Source organism: Mastigoproctus giganteus, chromosome 1, assembly GCF_048544385.1.
Source record: "Mastigoproctus giganteus isolate SK-2022 chromosome 1, ASM4854438v1, whole genome shotgun sequence".
NCBI lineage: Eukaryota > Metazoa > Arthropoda > Arachnida > Uropygi > Thelyphonidae > Mastigoproctus > Mastigoproctus giganteus.
The window spans coordinates 246380689-246399991 of NC_143575.1; the positions used below are offsets into that span (position 1 = coordinate 246380689).

A 19303-nucleotide genomic window follows, 5' to 3' on the forward strand; every position below is an offset into this window, starting at 1 on the left:
TCAGAGACGTATTCAACTCTGGCAGTAAGCTAGATAATCTTGTAATAACTGAGTAAAGTGGAGGAGAAACTGTTGAAGATAAACACAAGAAAGGCACCTGGGGTGGATGGGATCTATCCAGTTATATTAAAGGAGGCAGCAAAGGAAGTAAGAAAACTCTTAACCATAATTATGAGAGCTTCCTTGGACTCAGGGGAGGTACCCATAGACTGGAGATGTGTAAATGTGACCCCAATTCTCAAAGGAGAATCAAAGGCTGACAAAAGTAATTATAGACCTGTGAGTTTAACTTCTGTTCCAGGAAAATTAATGGAGGCACTGGTTAAAGAAGAACTACAGGATCATCTAGACAAGACTTCAGTTATAGCTCGGACACAGCATGGTTTTGTTAACGGGAAGTCTTGCCTGACCAATCTGATTGGATACTATGATGCAGTCACAAAAGAGCTGGATGCAGGAAATAACTTTGATATTATATACTTGGATCTTAGAAAGGCTTCTGATACTGTTGCACATGGAAGACTGCTGCACAAATTGGAGCAGTGTGGCATTGGAGGCAAATTGCTGCTATGAATAAAGGGGTGGTTGAGGGGGAGAAGACAGAAAATGGTAATCAATGGACACTGCTCATCGTAGACTAATGTTATTAGTGGAGTTCCTCAGGGTTCATTGTTGGGTCCATTATTGTTTTCTGTATTTATAAATTATACTGATGATGGTATATCAAGCTTAATGTCCAAGTTTGCAGACGATACAAAGGTTGGCAGGGTTGTCAAGGACACTACTGACACTATGCTGCTGCAACAGGATCTGGAAAGGTTGAGCAGATGGGCTGAGAGGTGGCAAATAAAGGTTAACATTGACAAATGTAAAGTACTACATATGGGAAACAGCAACCCCAGAGCAATGTATCAACTCTGTGGTACTACACTGACAGTGGTAGAGAATGAAAAGGACCTGGGGGTAATTGTGCAGGCAGATATGAAGTTCTCTGAGCAGTGCAGATGGTCTGCAAGAGTAGCTCATAGTATCTTTTCAATGATATACAGGAATTTTTCTAGCAGGGATAAGGAGGTGATTATTCACTTGTATAAGGCAATGGTCAGGCCACACCTAGAGTACTGTATACAGGTCTGGAGGCCTCATTTCAAGAAGGAAGCAGAGCTGCTGGAATGAGTACAGAGAAGGGCAACAAGATTAGTGAATGGAACAAAGGGGTGCTCTTATGAAAAAAGGCTTAAGTTTTGCAAATTACAGTGTCTGGAGACCAGGCACCAGCAAGGTGATCTGATAGAGGTGTATAAAGCCTTGAATGGTTTGAGCATGCTCAATGCTGATGGGATTCTTCCTCTTGCTCAGAATAATCACCTGAGAGGGCATAAATTCAAATTAAGGAAAGACAGATGTAGGACAGATGTGTGGAAATTTGTCTTTAGCCAGCAGGTAGTTGGTTGGTGAAACAGACTTCCATCCCTTGTCATGGAAGTTGATACCCTAAATAAATTTAAGGCTCAGTTGGACAGGTATTTCAAATGAACGGAGGGGTGAATTGGAAGTGGGTTTTTTTTTTTTTTTTTGGCTGATGCTGCATAAGTTTTCTTTCTTGCATTATATGCCTCTACTAATGCTAATCGATAGGACACCATGGCACTATTACAGATTTCTGTGGACTATTACAGATTTCTGTGTCAATTTGTAGATTTTATTGCTCTGTAACTTTTCCATGCTGTCCTTTTCTGCTCAAATAATCTTTAAAAAGCAATAAAAAGTAGTACTTTTTATTGCTCTGTAACTTTTCCATGCTGTCTTTTTCTGCTCAAATAATCTGGCAACTTCATTATTTATCCTACTTGTAATCCTCATCATGGAGTATTTTTTTAATGGTATATATGCATTTAAGGCTTCTGTGATTAATGTTTTAAAGCTATACCATAATTCAGTTGTATTTGCTCTCTGTGAGATATTTACCCAGTTAATAGAGGCCATGTAGCACCTTAAGCCATCATAATTTCCTTTCCTGAAATTATAACCCATTCCTTTGCCTTTAACTAACGCTACCTCTCTTTTCTTTGCTCACCATAGAACTCCATGATCACTTCCTACTACTGGTTCCTGTACTGTAAGCCCTATTATATCATCTGGTTCATGAATGATGATCAGGTCTAGAATATTCTTTTCCATAGTACGTTCCCAGACATGTTGATACAAATACCAATCATCTAGCTGATTTAAAAGTATTTCCCCCCCATGTAGAATTTCCTTTCCTTTTGCTTCAATCAATTAGAGGCAAATTAAAATTCTCAGGAGCTCACATCTGGTGAGTATGGGCTTGGCACACCAAGGAGACCTGAGCTGGATATCATCATTCTTCCCTTTCTTGGTGATGCTTTTCTACTTCTGACTCTCTCTCTAGTTTTCTCTCTCTCTAATAATAATAATAAAAAACATATTGAGAAAGTTGCTTCAGCAGACCTACTTTCCTCAAGAACAGAGTGACGGATAAGCAGGTGGTGGCACCATCTGGTGTTACTCTCAAGAACTACCACTGGACTTAAGCTGAAGATAAATAGGTCGACCTCCATAGATGGATGATGTTAAAGAGAAATAATATTTATACTACATCAAGTGTGACGCAGGATAAAGTCATGCATGTTCAGGCCTTAGGCAGAGGGGTTGGCATGAAAAGTCGGAGACAGTCCCGAGGAAGACAGTGCAGCAAGTACTGCTTTCACCCCCTATCACTAACACAAAAATTGCAAGACCATCCAGTCCCATCAACTGGAAGTGCTTACTGCGCTAGTGACCACCCAGAAAGGAAGAAAAAGCCAGTGCATGAAGTGGAGCATCGAAATGAATATGTACATCATGCGAGCATACTACGAAATAATGAAGATAGAGACTGATATGATAATATACAGGTGCAGACTACATAACAAGTGGTTGGAATGATTCCTGAATATTCAGGTTACCAAACAGCGAATAGTGGACCAGAGAAGGACCACCATCACGAAGAACCTGATAGCTGCTGCAATCTTGGAAAAAATCAAGCAGGACGTGGGCGATTAACTACAAGAACAAAGAATATGGACAACATAGAACCAGAGCAGGAAGATCAAGAAGAAATACAAAACAAAGCAGCTGAAGTGGAAAGAGACGAGGTCATGATATCGAGAATAGAAGATGTGTGGAAAAAAGCCCTAACAGAACTCGAAGGAATGGACCCACAAAGACCCATGTGATACCAAAGCAGAGACCCAATAGAATCTTGTCAGTGAACACCTCAATTGGCAAATAATACAGCATTACCTCAAAAATGACGGCGCAACACTGGAAGCTATCCACACAGCTGTATATTGGGCTGCCATAGCAGCTACTAGGATTAATGGAAGAGAAATGAGAGATCAGCAGTAGCAGAAGAACCGAAAAAAGGAGGAACTGCCAGCATGGGAAAGAAGACTACAGCAGAAGATAGAAGAACTAAGAGTCAAGACAAGCCAATTTACCCAGTACCAAGGGGTAATAGGAGTAAGAAATTGATGGGAAAAATGAAGAGCATCCTCAAGAGACAGCGGCCACAGCAATGAGAGCAAAATTCAGAGAATAGGAGAATACGTAGACACGCTGAAGCAGAACCTCCTTGCACCCAGCAAGACTATACAAAGAGGAAAATAAACTGAACCTTTGATGAGGACCACAGAGCCTTCTACAGGAGTCTTGGAGAAGACAGGAAAGATAGAAATGGACCACCCGAGCAGAAGACAATTGAGGAGTTCTGGGGCAACATATAGAGCAGCAAAGTAAGACAAAAGAGTTGAGCCTCCTGGAGAACTAGAATGGAAGAAAGCCAAGGACATGAGATATGAGCGAGTGGAAGATTTGGGAAGAAGAAATAAAACAGGAACTGGAAGAAGTCAATCAAAAACTCCCGCAACAAATCCAGGAATAGACAATATCCTCACTTGCACACACACCAGCAACTAGCAGAATGGTTCAACCGAATGATAAGGCACTCTGAGACAAGCCCAAAGTTTCTCAGTCAAGGAATCGCATATCTGAAGCCTAAAGACCAAGATACAAGAAACCCGGTGAAATACAGGCCAATCACCTGTCTCCCAATGACGTACAAGATTGTTTGTTTGTTATTTGGAGCATTAGCAACTAAGGCCATATTGCTCCAGGATATGCGGTGGTCATTCCCTGACCTTTCCGCATCCTCCGTATTTGGTAGTCACGGGCTCGAACCCCGGTCTAATCAAGAAGTGTGTGCTATGCACTGCTGCTCCTGCCCACCTGGTTACGGAGGCACCCCCAACGACATACAAGATCCTGACCAGATGCATAACCAAGAAGATATCAGACCACTTGTAGAGCCAGAACATAATGGCTGAATAGCAGAAAAGATGCAAGGAGCAATTAACCTTAGATGTTGCAGTTATAGAGCAAGCCTACAAGAAGCGCCACAACCTGTACACGGCCTACATCGATTACTGCAAGGCCTTTGACTCTGTGCCTCATAGCTGAGTAATAGAGACACCGAAGATCTACAAAGTCAATCCAACAGTGACAAGCTTCCTAGAAGCAATGATGGCGAGTACCGTCATTAGGGTGAAGAGCATCACAACCAGACCAATCCCCATCCAGAGAGGAATCTTTCAGGGAGATGCCCTGAGCACACTGTGGTTCTATATAGCACTCAACCCATTATTCACCATGCTCAACAGCAGCAAGTGTGGGTATAACCTCAATAAAGGAAGGAAAAACCTGTACACTCTCACTCATCTGATGTACAGCTTGATACATGGATGACATCAAGCTCTACATGCCAACTGAGAAGCAACTACTCTGGATCACAGAATTCAGTAATGATATCAGGATGAAATTTGGTCTGGAAAATGCAAGACCCATGGATTGTATTGGGAGAAATTAGTCGACCAAAATTACCAGCTGCACACTTGTAAAGACATCGAAGCCATGACAGAGGGAGAGCACCATAATAACGGACAAGACAATCCCACAGAACAGACCGGACATAACTCTTGTTGAAAAAAAGGAAAAGGCTACCTATCTGATTGACATAGCAGTGCCCAACACTGGCAACCTCCAGAAAACCCAAGAAGAGAAAATCAGGAAGTACACAAACCTAAGACTGGAGATCAAAGAGATGTGGCATATGTCACAAGAAACAATCATTGTGTCAACCACCGGTATGGTGCCAAAGACCCTACATCTGGAGTTCCTTGTAGGTGTTCTCTGGGAGAACACCTACAAGGAACTCCAGACAGTCACGCAATCCTGAACACTTGTAGGATAGTCAGAGAGTTCCTCGACCAATCATAACGCCAGACAAAAAAAAAAAAAAAAAAAAAAACAACCCTGTGTCATCATCATCATCAGCCATTTTCAATCCACTGCAGGATGAAGGCCTCTCCAGCAACTTTCCAGTTCCTTCTGTTTTGAGCACTGGCCATCCATTTACTTCTCAAAAACTCATGAATTTCATCTATCCATCTCCGCCTTTGTCTTCCAGGTTTTCTTCTAGCTCCTCTTGGGTACCATTCTGTTATTTTCTTAGTCCATCTGTCATCATGTCTTCTAGCTATGTGTCCTGCCCAAGACCATTTTAGTTCTTTAGTTTTGATAAGAATGTCCTTTACTTGAGTTTGCTGCCTAATCCATGTGTTTCTCTTCTTATCTAACAGTCTGATTCCCAATATAATTCGTTCCATTCTTCGCTGTGTAGTTCTTAGCTTCTCTTCCATTCTTTTGGTGAGTGCCCAAGTTTCACTTCCATAAGTCATGGTGGGGAGTATACATTGATTCATTATTTTAAGTTTCAGACAAACTGGGATATTGCTCTTCAGTATGTGACTATATTTCCTGAATGCTATCCATCCAAAATTTATTCTTCTCTTGACTTCCAGCCATTTATCATTACTACAGCTAATAACTTGTCCCAGATAAGTATATGACTCCACCTTTTCAATTACTGCTCCTTCAATCATTATTTCCCTTTCCGTGGCATACTTGTTCATCATTACTTTTGTTTTAGCCATATTCATCTTTAGTCCAAAATCCTTACTAACTGTGCATAACTGATTAAGATTTTCCTCTAATTCTTTGGGATCGTGGCTTATGACCACAATGTCATCTGCAAATCGTAAATGGTTTAGGTGCTCTCCGTTCACATTGACTCCTTTCTGCGACCAGTATAATCTTCTGAAAGCTTCCTCAAGGGCAGCAGTAAACAGCTTCGGAGATATTGTGTCTCCTTGTCGAACTCCTTTCTCGATTTTAAATTTCCTACTGTCTTTGTCTAGTCTAATAAAGGATGTAGCACTCTCATATATTTTCTTCAAAATCATAATATATGGAGTATCTATGCCTTGTCTTTCCAGTGCCCCAAACATTGCCTTATGCTGTATGGAGTCAAATGCCTTTTCATAATCCACAAATGCCAGGCATAATGGTGTTTTATATTCATTTGCTTTCTCCATTAGCTGTGATATTACATGAAGGTGATCCATAGTTGAGAATCCTGTCCTAAAGCCAGCTTGCTCTTTCGGTTGATTCTCATCAAGTATTCTTTCTAATCTGTTAGTAATGACCCTTGTGAACAACTTGTAGATATGGGATAACAAGCTAATTGGTCTATAATTTCCAATTTCTGATCTATCTCCTTTCTTATGCAGCAAAACTATGATTGCATTATTCCACTGCTTAGGCATCACACCTTTTCTAATGCACTTTGTGAAGAGCCTTGCCAGTTTTTGTGTTATGTCTCTTTCTCCCAATTTTAACAACTCTACAGTAACTTCATCTTCCCCCGGGGCTTTCCGATTCTTCATTTTCTTCAATGCATGTTCTACCTCATCAGGAAGAATATCGGGTATGTCGTATGTGTTGCTACTTTGCAATCCATCTTCCCCACTGCTGGTATCATTCCCTCGCTCCTTGTATAATTCTCTATAGTAGTCTTCTGCTATTTGAATTATGCCTTCTCTGCTGTTTATAAGTACACCATCGCTATTCTTCAGTTTCAGTATCATTTGCCTTTCTGTATTACTGCTCATGGCTGCTGATTTCAATCCTTTGTTTTCCCTTAAAGCTTGTTCTACTTTTCTTGTGTTAAATCTTCTTATGTCCTCTTTGAGACTCTTTCTAATGGCTTTGCATAACTCAGTATACTCAATTTTCTCCATGTCAATGTTTTTCTTGCTCTTCATTTGTCGTCTTTGGTTCATCATGACAAGTGTTTCTTGACTAATTTTTTCTTCTTTGGATTTCTGTTTCCCTATAAGTTTCTTGGGCTTTATCACTTTCAGAAAGTTGTAATATTCCTCGTCGATATCTTGGTCCTGAGCAGTCTGCAGAAGCTCAAACTTGTTCTTAAGTTCCAGTACATACTGCTTTTTCTCGTCCTCTGTTATCTCAAAGACCTTTGTATTATTTACTCGAGTCAGTTTTTTCCTTTCCTTTCCTACATCTATATCAAGTGTACATCTTACCATTCTGTGATCACTTCCAACATTTACTTTATTCAGGACGGTAACATCATTCACAATATATCTTCTGTTAGTGAGGATGAAGTCGATTTCATTAGTTGTTAATCCATTTGGACTCTTCCATGTCCACTTTCTGTTCACCCTTTTCATGAAAAAAGTGTTCATTACTGACATTCCTTGAGATTCTGCAAATTCCACAAGTCTTTCACCTCTTTTATTTTTTTCACCAATTCCAAAATTTCCTATAGTTCCTCTTTCTGCACTGTTTTGCCTTTTTCCTACCTTAGAATTGAAGTCCCCCATAATAATAGTGTAGTGGGTTTTCTGCTCATCTGGAAGACTCTCAATTTCAGTGTACATTTCTTCAACCTCTTCATCATCATGGCTCGATGTTGGTGCATAAATCATTATAATCTTTAGCTTGTACCTCGTAGAAATCTTGAGTATTAGTCTTGACACCCTTGGTTATGTACTTTTGAATTGTGTACTTGGTAGCAATACCCGTCACTGGGTGAAACCTCCCAATCAGGGAGAAATAACATAAGAGCATAATAATAATAAGATGTTCAAATTTACTTGCCCATTCTATTTGTATGTAGAGATTCTTATCATAAGCTTCACAATCACCTGTTGTTGTTGTTGTTTTGGTTTTTAGGAGCATTAGCAACTAAGGCCATATTGCTCCGGGGATATGCGGTGGTCATTCCCTGACCTTTCCGCATCCTCCGTATTTGGTGGCTCGCGGGCTCGAACCCCGGTCTAATCAAGAAGCATGTGCTACGCACTGCTGCTCCTGCCCACCTGGCTACGGAGGCGCCACAATCACCTGTCCTGTAGATTACTCCCACTCTCATTATACCTTTGCTTACAACTATCTCACACCACCATACAGATTCTAATCTGCCCAATCCTTCCTAAATACACTGTACATACTCTACTGAAACTCATCATCCCCTATCTCCTGGTGGCACCACATATCTGTAAGCCCTATTATGTCAGCATTACTTGCCCTAACCAGCAGTTTGAATTCACTCATTTTATAGATAAAATCATTATTAAAATATTAATGTCTATTAAATTTAAGAATTAAAACTTCACTTCAAAGACGTTATATAACCCCAGCACACTTAAGATTTCATAATTTTTTATTTTAGATTACTATTATTAATGTAAGCCTACAGACATGTTTATAATATTAGTGTTTATGCTTACCTCAAGATAAAGCCAGCGACGCTGAACACTTAATGCTGTCTCTAATGTTTCTTGTATTTGGGACAATGAACATTCTAATTTATCAACCTCTTCGAAAAAGGGTGCTACATGTGGTGATCCTTTGATAGCTGAGAGAGTAATCTGATTTTCTTCTACAAGTTGAAAAATATCTTCGCTAGGTTGCAAGCCAAAAATATCCTTGTAAGGCATAAGTTCTAGCTGCACAGATTCCCATGTTGTTTTGATATCTCTAACGGTCTAATAAAAAATATATTTATTTTTTTTATCTCAAATATATAGGATATTTATAAATTCCTTATGCACTTTAAAACAAATTATGTTGGATGTACATAAAATAGAAACAATTTTTAAATGGAATACTGAAACATAATTAATTACTTTTAATTATAACATACTACATAGTGTTTTACAAAAGATATTAAACAGGTTTAGTAGCATTCATTAGCTTCTTATTTTGAATTTAACCAGTAATTTTTGGAAGTTACAACTCCCAGTGTTGGCACCAATATTGTTGAACTAGCCGCCATGTTGTAATCAATCAGAAACAGCGTAGCAAATATATCTAGAACTGATAGCATAACATATAATGAAAAACTAGATAACATAATACGAAGCACTGTATTAGGAATCTGTTACCATAGTATAGTATTATCAATTAATCAAAAATATTTATAATCTTATTAAATTTCACTGTTCATTAACTGTATTTAAATGGAAATCATGACCCAGACTAGAGCTGTGAAGCAAAGATCACAGACTAGCGAGAGTGCTGTGACTCGAGGGATAAATGAAGGGGCGATTCTGGAATGCATCACAGTTTCAAAAAATGGGCAAAATGTGAAATGAATTTTCTAAAACAGGATATGATCTAGCCAAGGAAGATGTCTTTGTGTGTGCTAGATGCCTAGAGTGTCAAGAAATTAGGTGCCAACTCAGGATTCTGATCAGTGTCTGAGAGCTTGAGGTGTAGGGTAAATGCCCTCAAAGAAATTAATATGAGGGGACCCATCAAGCTCTCGGATGGCAAGCTTGATCATGTGCATCAGACAACACAGAGGCAATCTCCAAGGCAGAAATGCACTGGTCCCAGAGGAACTAGTTATTGTTGGCGACTCTATTGTCAGGGATACAGGAAATATACTATGCAAGAAGGATAGGTGGAAAAGTACCAGGGTATGTCTTCCAGGGGTAAAGAATGGTGACATTGTACAGCAGATATCATCTTTTAAGGGCATAAAAGGTGATATTGTTGTACACATTGGAACTAATGACATTAAGAGTACGAGATCTGCAGATTTACTCAACAAGCAGAGGTCAATGTTGAAAAAAGTCACGAGTTAGGGATGAATGTGAAAGTGTCTGCAATTCTGCCTAGACATGATAGGAGGGAGTATATGATGAGAGCCTTGTTGATCAGTTCGGCTCTGGAGAGACCAAGGCTCAAGGGATAGAATTTTTTTCAGCCTAGTCTGTGCTTGTTGACAGGAGAGACTGCTTCCAAAAGAATGGGGTACACTTAAATAGAAAGGGTGCAAGAATATTTGCTGATGCTATCAAGGCAGTGTTAGATGGATCGGAAAACTGCTAGCTTGGGGGGGGGGGAATACGCAGACTAAAAGGTTAACAGTGGCCACAGGCAGAGGCAAAAGTGATTCTTGCACTGCTTTGATTAGAATAAGCAGCAGCATTGAAAGCAAGGCAATGGAGATTCCAGGACTGTTGGTAGTCACAGTGGAACAAATAAATATATGGGTTGTGTTAGGTAACTTAAGAGTAGAAATAGGTGCATGTATACTTGCATGTACACCAATGCTAGAAGTATAGTTAATAAATTTGATGAGCTTGAAGTGCTAGTCAAGACATCAAAGGCAGATATTGTTGGGATATCAGAGATGTGGTGTCACACAGATATAAGCAGTACAGAATTGGAATTTGGAGAGCACAATTTGTACAGAAAGAATAGGAAGGACAGGAAGGGAGGAGGGGGTGTTATGTGTTAGTTAAGAAAAACGTAAAATCTAAGGAAGTGCATCCAATTGAATGAATCTGACGAGTATAATGAGCAATTGTGCAGAGAAATAGAGAGGGCCAGCAAATCAGAATGTCTTATAATTTTAACTTTTATTATGATTTTAACTTGTCTTATGATTTTAACTTTCCAGATATTGACTGGAACTTGTGGGTTGGTCACTCGCACACTAGAAAGACTTTTGTGGATTTATTGGATGACTGTTTTCTAAATCAGCATGTTCGGGAAGCAACTAGAGGGAGTAATACTCTTTATCTGATTATCAACAGTGATTATTCATTCAATAAGAATTTGCAGCTACATTGTGATCACTGAGTGATAGTGATCACAATGTACTGATATGGGAATTACTTAAAGATGTAACTACCATCAAGGCTAAATGGAAGGGCTTTTGCTTTCATAAAGGTGACTACAAGGATCTCAGACAGTTTTTAAATTCTGTACAGTGGGATCAACTGATGATGTTACCAATTTTGAATTCTGAATAGAAAGCCTTCAGGGACTTAATCTTGGAGGCTACTAGGCTTTTCATTCCAACTAAGAAATACACTTCAAGCTTCAGGCCTAAATGGATGTCAGATGAATTAATGAGGTTTGTGGCAGAGAAGAAAAATGTATGGGATGCATATCAGGTGACACAGAAAGATATTGACAGATATAAGCTTGTCTGTAATCAAACCATAAAGGAGATTAAGCAGGCGAAGGTAGATTACGAGAAACCTTTGGCAAAGGATGCAAAGAAAAACAGCAAAGAGTTCTTTACTTATGTAAACTCTAGAAGGAAAGGGATGAATCAGATTGGACCACTTAAGATAGATGGGTTGACTATTGATGATCATGCTCAGGTAGTTGATAAACTGAATGAATATTTTGCATCTACATTCACACATGAGGAGTTATTCAATGAGGGGAGTGCCAGAAGTTTATCAAATTCTAAAAGGGAGCTAAGTGATTTTGTGATAACTGAGAGCAAAGTGGAGGAGAAATTCTTGAAGTGAAACATAAAAAAGGCACCTGGGGTGGATGGGATCTATCCAGTTATTTTAAAGGAGGCAGCAAAGGAAGTAAGCAAACCCTTAGCCATAATTATGAGAACTTCCTTGTACTCAGGGGAGGTCCCCATGGACTGGAGGTGTGCAAATGTATCACCAATTCACAAAGGGGGTTCAAAGGGTGACACAAGTAACTATAGACCTGTTAGTTTAACTTGTGTTCCGAAGAAAATAATGGAATCACTGGTTAAAGAAGCACTGCAGGATCATCTAAACAAGACTGCAGTAATAGGGAGGGACAGGGAAGTAATTATCCCGTTATATAAGGCAATGGAGCTATTTCAGCTGGAACTCTCAAACATGGATTGATGCAGATGTGTGGAAAAAGAGAACTGGTTCTATACAATCTTCGATTGCACTCAATATGAAGAGGAGCAAGCACAACTGAAATCTATTGTGACCAACCTTGACCCTAGCCATATTGACCAAGTTATTACGACGACTGACAACCTGAGGACTTTCCAAACATTTGCAAAGGAAGTTTTCACCTAAACCTGACTAGAACTAATGACCACCAACCTAGGACATGACCTGACTGCAAAATGATGTCTTATCATAACTTTATTCTCTCTCTCTCTCTCTCTCTCTCTCTCTCTCTCTCTCCCCATGTTCTGCTTTTTGGTCTGGGACTAGTTCCTGAATCCAGATTAGCAATAGCACCCTCCTGCTACTCTTTCTTTCTCTGTCCTGCATGGGATGAAAACCTTTTTTATTATTATTATTTATTTATTTTTCTCCTTATCTACCTATTTCTGGCACCTGATCGATGCTCCCTTCCTTTACCGTGATCGGGATGCGGGATTTAAAGATCCCCCCCCCCCGTTTTTGTGTTCTGTCCTGGCCTGAGACTCAGGCCAGGTCAGGCTAGCAACCTCTCACCTACTCTCATTTTTTTTCCCCCTAACAATTTATCCTGGGACTGGGGCAACCCTGGACCAGGGGAGGTCCCCTCCTCTTTCGTCCTTCCCCCTCCACCTTACTCTAGTTTTCTTTTCCTCCCTGGGAAACTCATTCCCCAGGGAGGAGAACAAGATTGTAGATTGTAGGGGAGACCTTGCCTACCCATGGCTAGGAATAAGTACCTGGAAGTGGAAGTCTAGATGATCACTGCTTCCAGGTAGCCAAAAGGCCACTACACTACAGAACACACACACAAGCTCACAGACGAAATTGTTCTGTTCTATCACTTTCTCCCATGAGGGATGAAAACCTTTTTTTTTTTCCTCTCTCTGTTTCCTTTTCCCCTATCCCAGTTCAACTGGCACAGAACCCTCTGTCCGTCCTATGAGGGATGATTTTTTATTTATTATTATTTTTTTTTATTACTCGACACACACTGGCCTTACCTTGACCAAAATTGAACGCAGCAACGAGGCAGAGATGAACTTCTGTTCTAGGAGCCACCCAAAAAAAAAAAAAAAAAAAATGGTCAGGCCACACCTACAGTACTGTGTACAGGTCTGGAGGTGGAGGCCTCATTTGGGAAGGATGTAGGTTTGCTAGAACAAGTACAAAGAAGGGCAACAGGATTGGTGAGGAAGGCTTAAGTTTTTCAAATTGCAGCGCATAGAGAGCAGGCACCTGCAAGGTGACCTGATTGAGGTGTATAAGGCCTTGAATGGGTTGAGCAAGTTGAATGCTGATGGGATTCTTCCTCTTGCTCAGATTAAGAACCTGAGGGGATACAGTTTCAAATTGAAGAACGATAGTTGTAGAACAGATGTGCGGAAATTTGCCTTTAGCCAGCACGTATTTGATTGGTGGAACAGACTTCCATCTTTTGTTGTGGAAGTTGATAGCCTAAATAAATTTAAGGCTGAGCTGGACAGGCATTTGGAATGAATAGAGGTTTTTTTTTTTTTTTTTTTTTTGGCTGATGCTGCATAAGCTTGGTTTCTTGCAGCGCATTCCTCTACTAATGCTAAAAGTGCAACAGCCATTTATTTTTTAACCCAACACAATACAGATTCCTTTAGGACCTTAGATAGCTTCTGAAAGATGAGATAAAATTAAGGCTGACATTTTATTTACAGTAAGAGAGCATGAAAAGTGGGAATCACAAGTATTAGAACTGGACATACATAGTGTACATAACATTTGGGGAGAGAGCACCACCGATGGTTTCCCACAACTGCACCATAAGTACTATTGTGACGTATACATCACTCTGTAAAGGCCAGACAAAAGTATTGTGTGGTGTATATGAGAAGTATTATGTTGGGTTCTGTTGTTGTGGTCTTTCTTTTGGCCGCAGGACCCCTAATAGGATCCCGCATTATCCGTATACACCTCTAGGTAATAAGCCAGGCTGCCCATTATTCTCTGGCAGGTACTGCCACCTAATTGCCTGAGCATTCAGTGACAGGACCTAAAAAATAAAAATAAAAAACAGATAGAGATTGAGGAATATGAAAGTCAAGCGGGAGGGAAATAGTAAGAAATATTGAGGCATAGATGAAGGTGTCCTCCACTAGGTGGGTGGAGGAAGGGAATGAGAGTCAAAAGATACCAGACAAGAGAGTCTGGTACTGATCGCCACTTGGCAAAAAATCATGGTCAAGAGGCAAGGTCCTTTTCTGTGGTTTAGTCATGTCCAAGTAACTGTCCCAATTGAGGATGTCACAACTGATGTTGTGCAGGTCACAATTAGGAGACAAAGTCCCCTCAGTGGCTTAGTCATATCTAGATATTTGTCATGGTTGAGAAGCAAGGTCCTTTCCTATGGTTTAGTCCAAGTAACTGTTTCAATTGAAGATGTGCAGGTCATGATTGGGAGATCAAGTTTCTGTGGTTTAGTCATATCAAGGTATTTGTCATGGCTGAGTGGCAAGGTTCTTATCTATGGCTTAGTCACGTCCAAGTAACTGTTTCAGTTGAAGAGGCCACGGTTGCAAGACCAAGTCCCATCAATGGTTTAATCAGTCATTCCAGGTATTTGTCACACTTGTTGGGACACAAAGGCCCCCTCGGTAGTTTAGTCATATTCAGGTATTTGTCACAATTGGAGGTTCTCAGTATGTGTCTTATTTATGGGTTTTAATCACATCAAGATATTTAAACTCATCCAGGTGTTTGTCAGAATTGGTAGGTCTCAATATCAGCAGTTTGGTGTATATTATTCACTATTCAGTGATTACTCATCGGCATGTATGTTCCTAGGATGGTTGATAGGATTGTTTCTTCGTCTTGCAAAGAGCTCCTGGGCAAAATTTGCAAATGCCGCATACTCTTCTATATTATCCAATAGGTGGAATTCCTGATTTCTGGGTAAGTACACGATTTTGGTGATTAATAAAGAACGAAGGTCCTCTTTATTAATCACCAAACAGGGGACAATCATACATAAGATGGTGCCAGCTTTCCAGCCCCCCACAAGCATAAGATGGATCTCAATGATGCCCAGTGATGTTAGCTTGGCTTTAATGAATCCATGGCCAGTAAGTAGGTAAGTTGTGTACAAACCCGATGAGAACCATAGGGGAGGTCTGGGGAAGATCATTTTTACATTCGGCAAGAATTTCCGGGTGATTTCACCCTTTGCAGAGTTAGACCACCTACTCTGTCACTCCTGTTGCAGGTGGTTAAGTAGGCATTGCTTCTCTTCCTTACATCCAATAGCCAGGTTGGTTGTGTAGTTGAGGATGGTATGTGAAACTCCTTTTGAGAGCTGGTATAGCAATCCCCTTTGTACCACCTCCAAATCAAGGGGCAGAGCACCTGCCAGAAGCTGGAGGGCATGGGTGCTGACTATACAGCAGGCACGGGTAATAACAAGCAGAATGGACTGCTGAATGGTAACCAGTATTTTCCTGTTGGAGGTCATAACTACTTTAGTGAACCAGATTCCTGAGGCATACGTGACAGTCGGTATAAAAACAGCTTTATAGAATAATGAGGGTTCGTCGCTTAAGGCCCCAGTCCCGGCATGAGACCCCGGCAACAAGAGGAGCATAGTTCCAGATTTTGGTTTAGAGCTATTTCAGATGTGGCTGGAATGAGAGCTTGGTATCAAGCATTATGCCAAGGTACTTCGTTTGCATTGACAGTTTAATGGTCTTTCCGTCTATTTTAATTTGGGGTGGTCTACCAATATTTAGTTTGCCTTTCAACAGTATAGAGTTAGTTCTGGTTGGAGATATTTGAAGGTTATTCTCTTTTGCCCAGTTTTTCAGAATGCAAAGGGCATGATTAGCAAGTGTCTCAATGCCGGTTCTGGAGTCCATGGCCACAGCGATGATAAGATCATCAGCATATGCTTGAGATTTGACCTCTCCCAGATCAATGTTGAGGAAGTGATTGGTGGAATAGGACCAGGGTATGTCTGCCAGGGGCAAAGGTTGATGACGTTGTAGAGCGGATATCATCTTTTAAAGGCACAAAAGGTGATATAGTTGTACACGTTGGCACTAATGATATTAAGAGTAGGAGACCGGCGGAATTACTTAGCAAGTACAGGTCACTGTTGAAAAAAAGCCGTGAATTAGGGTTGAACTTGAAAGTGTCTGCAATTCTGCCCAGACACGATAGGAGGGAGTATATGATGAGAGCCTTGTCGATCAATTCGGCCCTGGAGGGATCGTGCAAGGCTCAAGGGGTAGAATTTTTTTCAGCCTGGACTGTACTTGTTAACAGGAGAGATTGCTTCTACAGGGATGGGATACACTTAAATAGAAAGGGTGCAAGAATTTTTGCTGATGCTGTCGAGGCAGTGTTAGGTGGGTCGGAAAACTGCTAGTTGGGGGGGGGATACAAGGACTAATAGATTAACAGTAGCCACTGGCAGAGGTGGAAGTGATTCTTGCACTGCTTCTATTCAAATGAGCAGAAGTCCGAAAAACAAGATGCAGGATATTTCAGAGACTGCTGGTAGTCATTGCGTTACAAGTAAACACATGGGTTGTGTTAGGGTAGCTAAGAATAGAAACAGGTGCATGTATACCTGCGTGTACACCAATGCTAGGAGTTTGGTAAATAAATTTGATGAATTTGAGGTATTGCTCAAAACATCAAAGGCAGATATTGTTGGGATATCAGAGACGTGGTGTCACACAGATATAAGTAATGCGGAACTGGAATTTGGGGAATACAATGTATATAGAAAGGATAGACAGGACAGGAGGGGAGGAGGGGTTATGCTATTAACTAAGAAACACATAAAGTCAAAGGAAGTGAAGCCAGTTGACATCGATGGACAGGGCAGTGTCGAGTCAGTTTGGTGTGACATAAGCATAGGGAAATCAAAATTGAGAGTAGGAGTGTGCTATAGGCCTAACGACTCTGATGAGTATAATAATATATTGTACAGGGAAATAGAGTGGGCCAGTAAATCAGAGAGTCTTATAATGGGGGATTTTAATTTCCCAGATATTGACTGGAATTTGTGGGTTGGTCACTCGCACACTAGCAAGGCTTTTGTGGATTTATTGGATGATTGTTTTCTACATCAGCATGTTCGTGAGGCAACAAGAGGGAGCAATACTCTTGATCTGATTATCAGTAGTGATTCTTCATGCATTAAGAACCTGCAGATAAATGAACCACTAGGTGGCAGTGATCACAGTGTGTTGAAGTGGGATTTACTCAAGGAGGTAACTACCATCAGAGGTAAAGGGAAGGATTTTTGTTTTCGTAAAGGCGACTATGATGGTCTGAGATAGTATTTAAATTCTATACAGTGGGACCAACTGATGATGTTACCAACAGCAAACTCAAAATGGGAAGCATTCAAGGAACTAATCTTGGTGGCTACCAGGCTTTACATACCAACTAAGAAATATTGTTCAAGGTTTAGGCCTAAATGGTTGTCAGATGGACTAATGAGACATGTGGCAGAGAAGAAAAATGCATGGGATACATACAAATTAATGGGTGACATGGAAGCCTATGATAGATATAAGTTGGTCTGTAACCAAGTCACAAAGGAGATTAGGCAGGCAAAGGCAGACTACGAAAAATCCTTGGCAAAGGATGCAAAGAAAAACAGAAAGGAGTTCTTTACATACTTGAACTCGAGAAGGAAAGGGATGAATCAGATTGTTCCACTGGATATTGATGGTTCAACAGTTGAGGATCCTGCTCAGGTGGCTAACAATCTAAACGAGTATTTTGCATCTACATTCACGCATGAGGAGTTATTCAGGAAGGAGAATGATGTAGGTAAAGTAAACATTGGCAGTGAGCTGGATGATTTTGTAATAACTGAGAGGAAAGTGGAGGAGAGATTGTTGAGGATAAACATAAAAAAGGCACCTGGGGTGGATGGGATCTATCCAGTTATATTAAAGGAGGAAGCAAAGGAAGTATGCAAACCCCTAGCCATAATTATGAGAGCTTCTTTGGACTCAGGGGAGGTACCCATAGACTGGAGATGTGCAAATGTAACCCCAATTCACAAAGGAGGATCAAAGGCTGACACAAGTAATTATAGACCTGTTAGTTTAACTTCTGTTCCAGGTAAATTAATGGAGGCACTGGTTAAAGAAGCACTGCAGGATCATCTAGACAAGAATTCAGTTATAGCTCAGACGCAGCATGGTTTTGTTAAGGGCAGGTCTTGCCTGACCAATTTGATTGGATACTATGATGTAGTCACAAAAGAACTGGATGCAGGGAATAACTTTGATATTATATATTTGGATCTTAGAAAGGCTTTTGATACTGTTGCACATGGAAGACTGCTGCACAAATTGGAGCAGTGTGGCATTGGAGGCAAATTGCTGCTATGGATAAGGGGATGGTTGAGTGGCAGAAGACAGAGAGTGGTAATCAATGGACACTGCTCAACGTGGACTAATGTTATTAGTGGAGTTCCTCAGGGTTCAGTGTTGGGTCCGTTGTTGTTTTCGGTGTTTATGAATGATATTGATGATGGGATATCAAGTTTAATGTCTAAGTTTGCAGATGATACAAAGGTTGGCAGGGTCGTTAAGGACACTACTGACGCTATGCTGCTGCAACAGGATCTGGAAAGGTTGAACAGATGGGCTGAGAGGTGGCAAATGAAGTTTAACATTGACAAATGTAAAGTACTACATATGGGTAACAGTAACCCCAGAGCAATGTATCAACTCTGCGGTACTACACTGACAGTGGTGGAGAATGAAAAGGACCTGGGGGTAATTGTGCAGGCAGATATGAAGTTCTCTGAGCAGTGCAGACGAGCTGCAAGAGTAGCTCATGGTGTCTTGTCAATGATATACAGGAATTTTTCTAGCAGGGATAAGGAGGTGATTATTCCCTTGTATAAGGCAATGGTTAGGCCACATCTTGAGTACTGTATACAGGTCTGGAGGCCTCATTTCAAGAAGGATGTAGAGCTGCTGGAACGGGTACAGAGAAGGGCAACAAGATTAGTAAATGGAACAAAGGGTTGCTCTTACGAAGAAAGGCTTAAGTTTTGCAAATTACAGAGTCTGGAGACTAGGCACCGGCGAGGTGATCTGATAGAGGTGTATAAGGCTTTGAATGGTTTGAGCATGCTCAATGCC

General features: G+C 40.6%; 1 protein-coding gene across 1 annotated transcript in view; it reads right to left on the reverse strand.

Moving 5' to 3' along the window:
- The window catches only part of kl-2 (dynein heavy chain 2, axonemal kl-2), a 1174416-nt gene that overhangs the window by 718132 nt on the left and 436981 nt on the right, over positions 1-19303 (reverse strand). The window contains exon 26 of the mRNA XM_090369487.1: positions 8715-8972. Coding sequence (XP_090225613.1) covers positions 8715-8972 — 258 coding nt within the window. The remainder of the gene's footprint in view (positions 1-8714; positions 8973-19303) is intronic.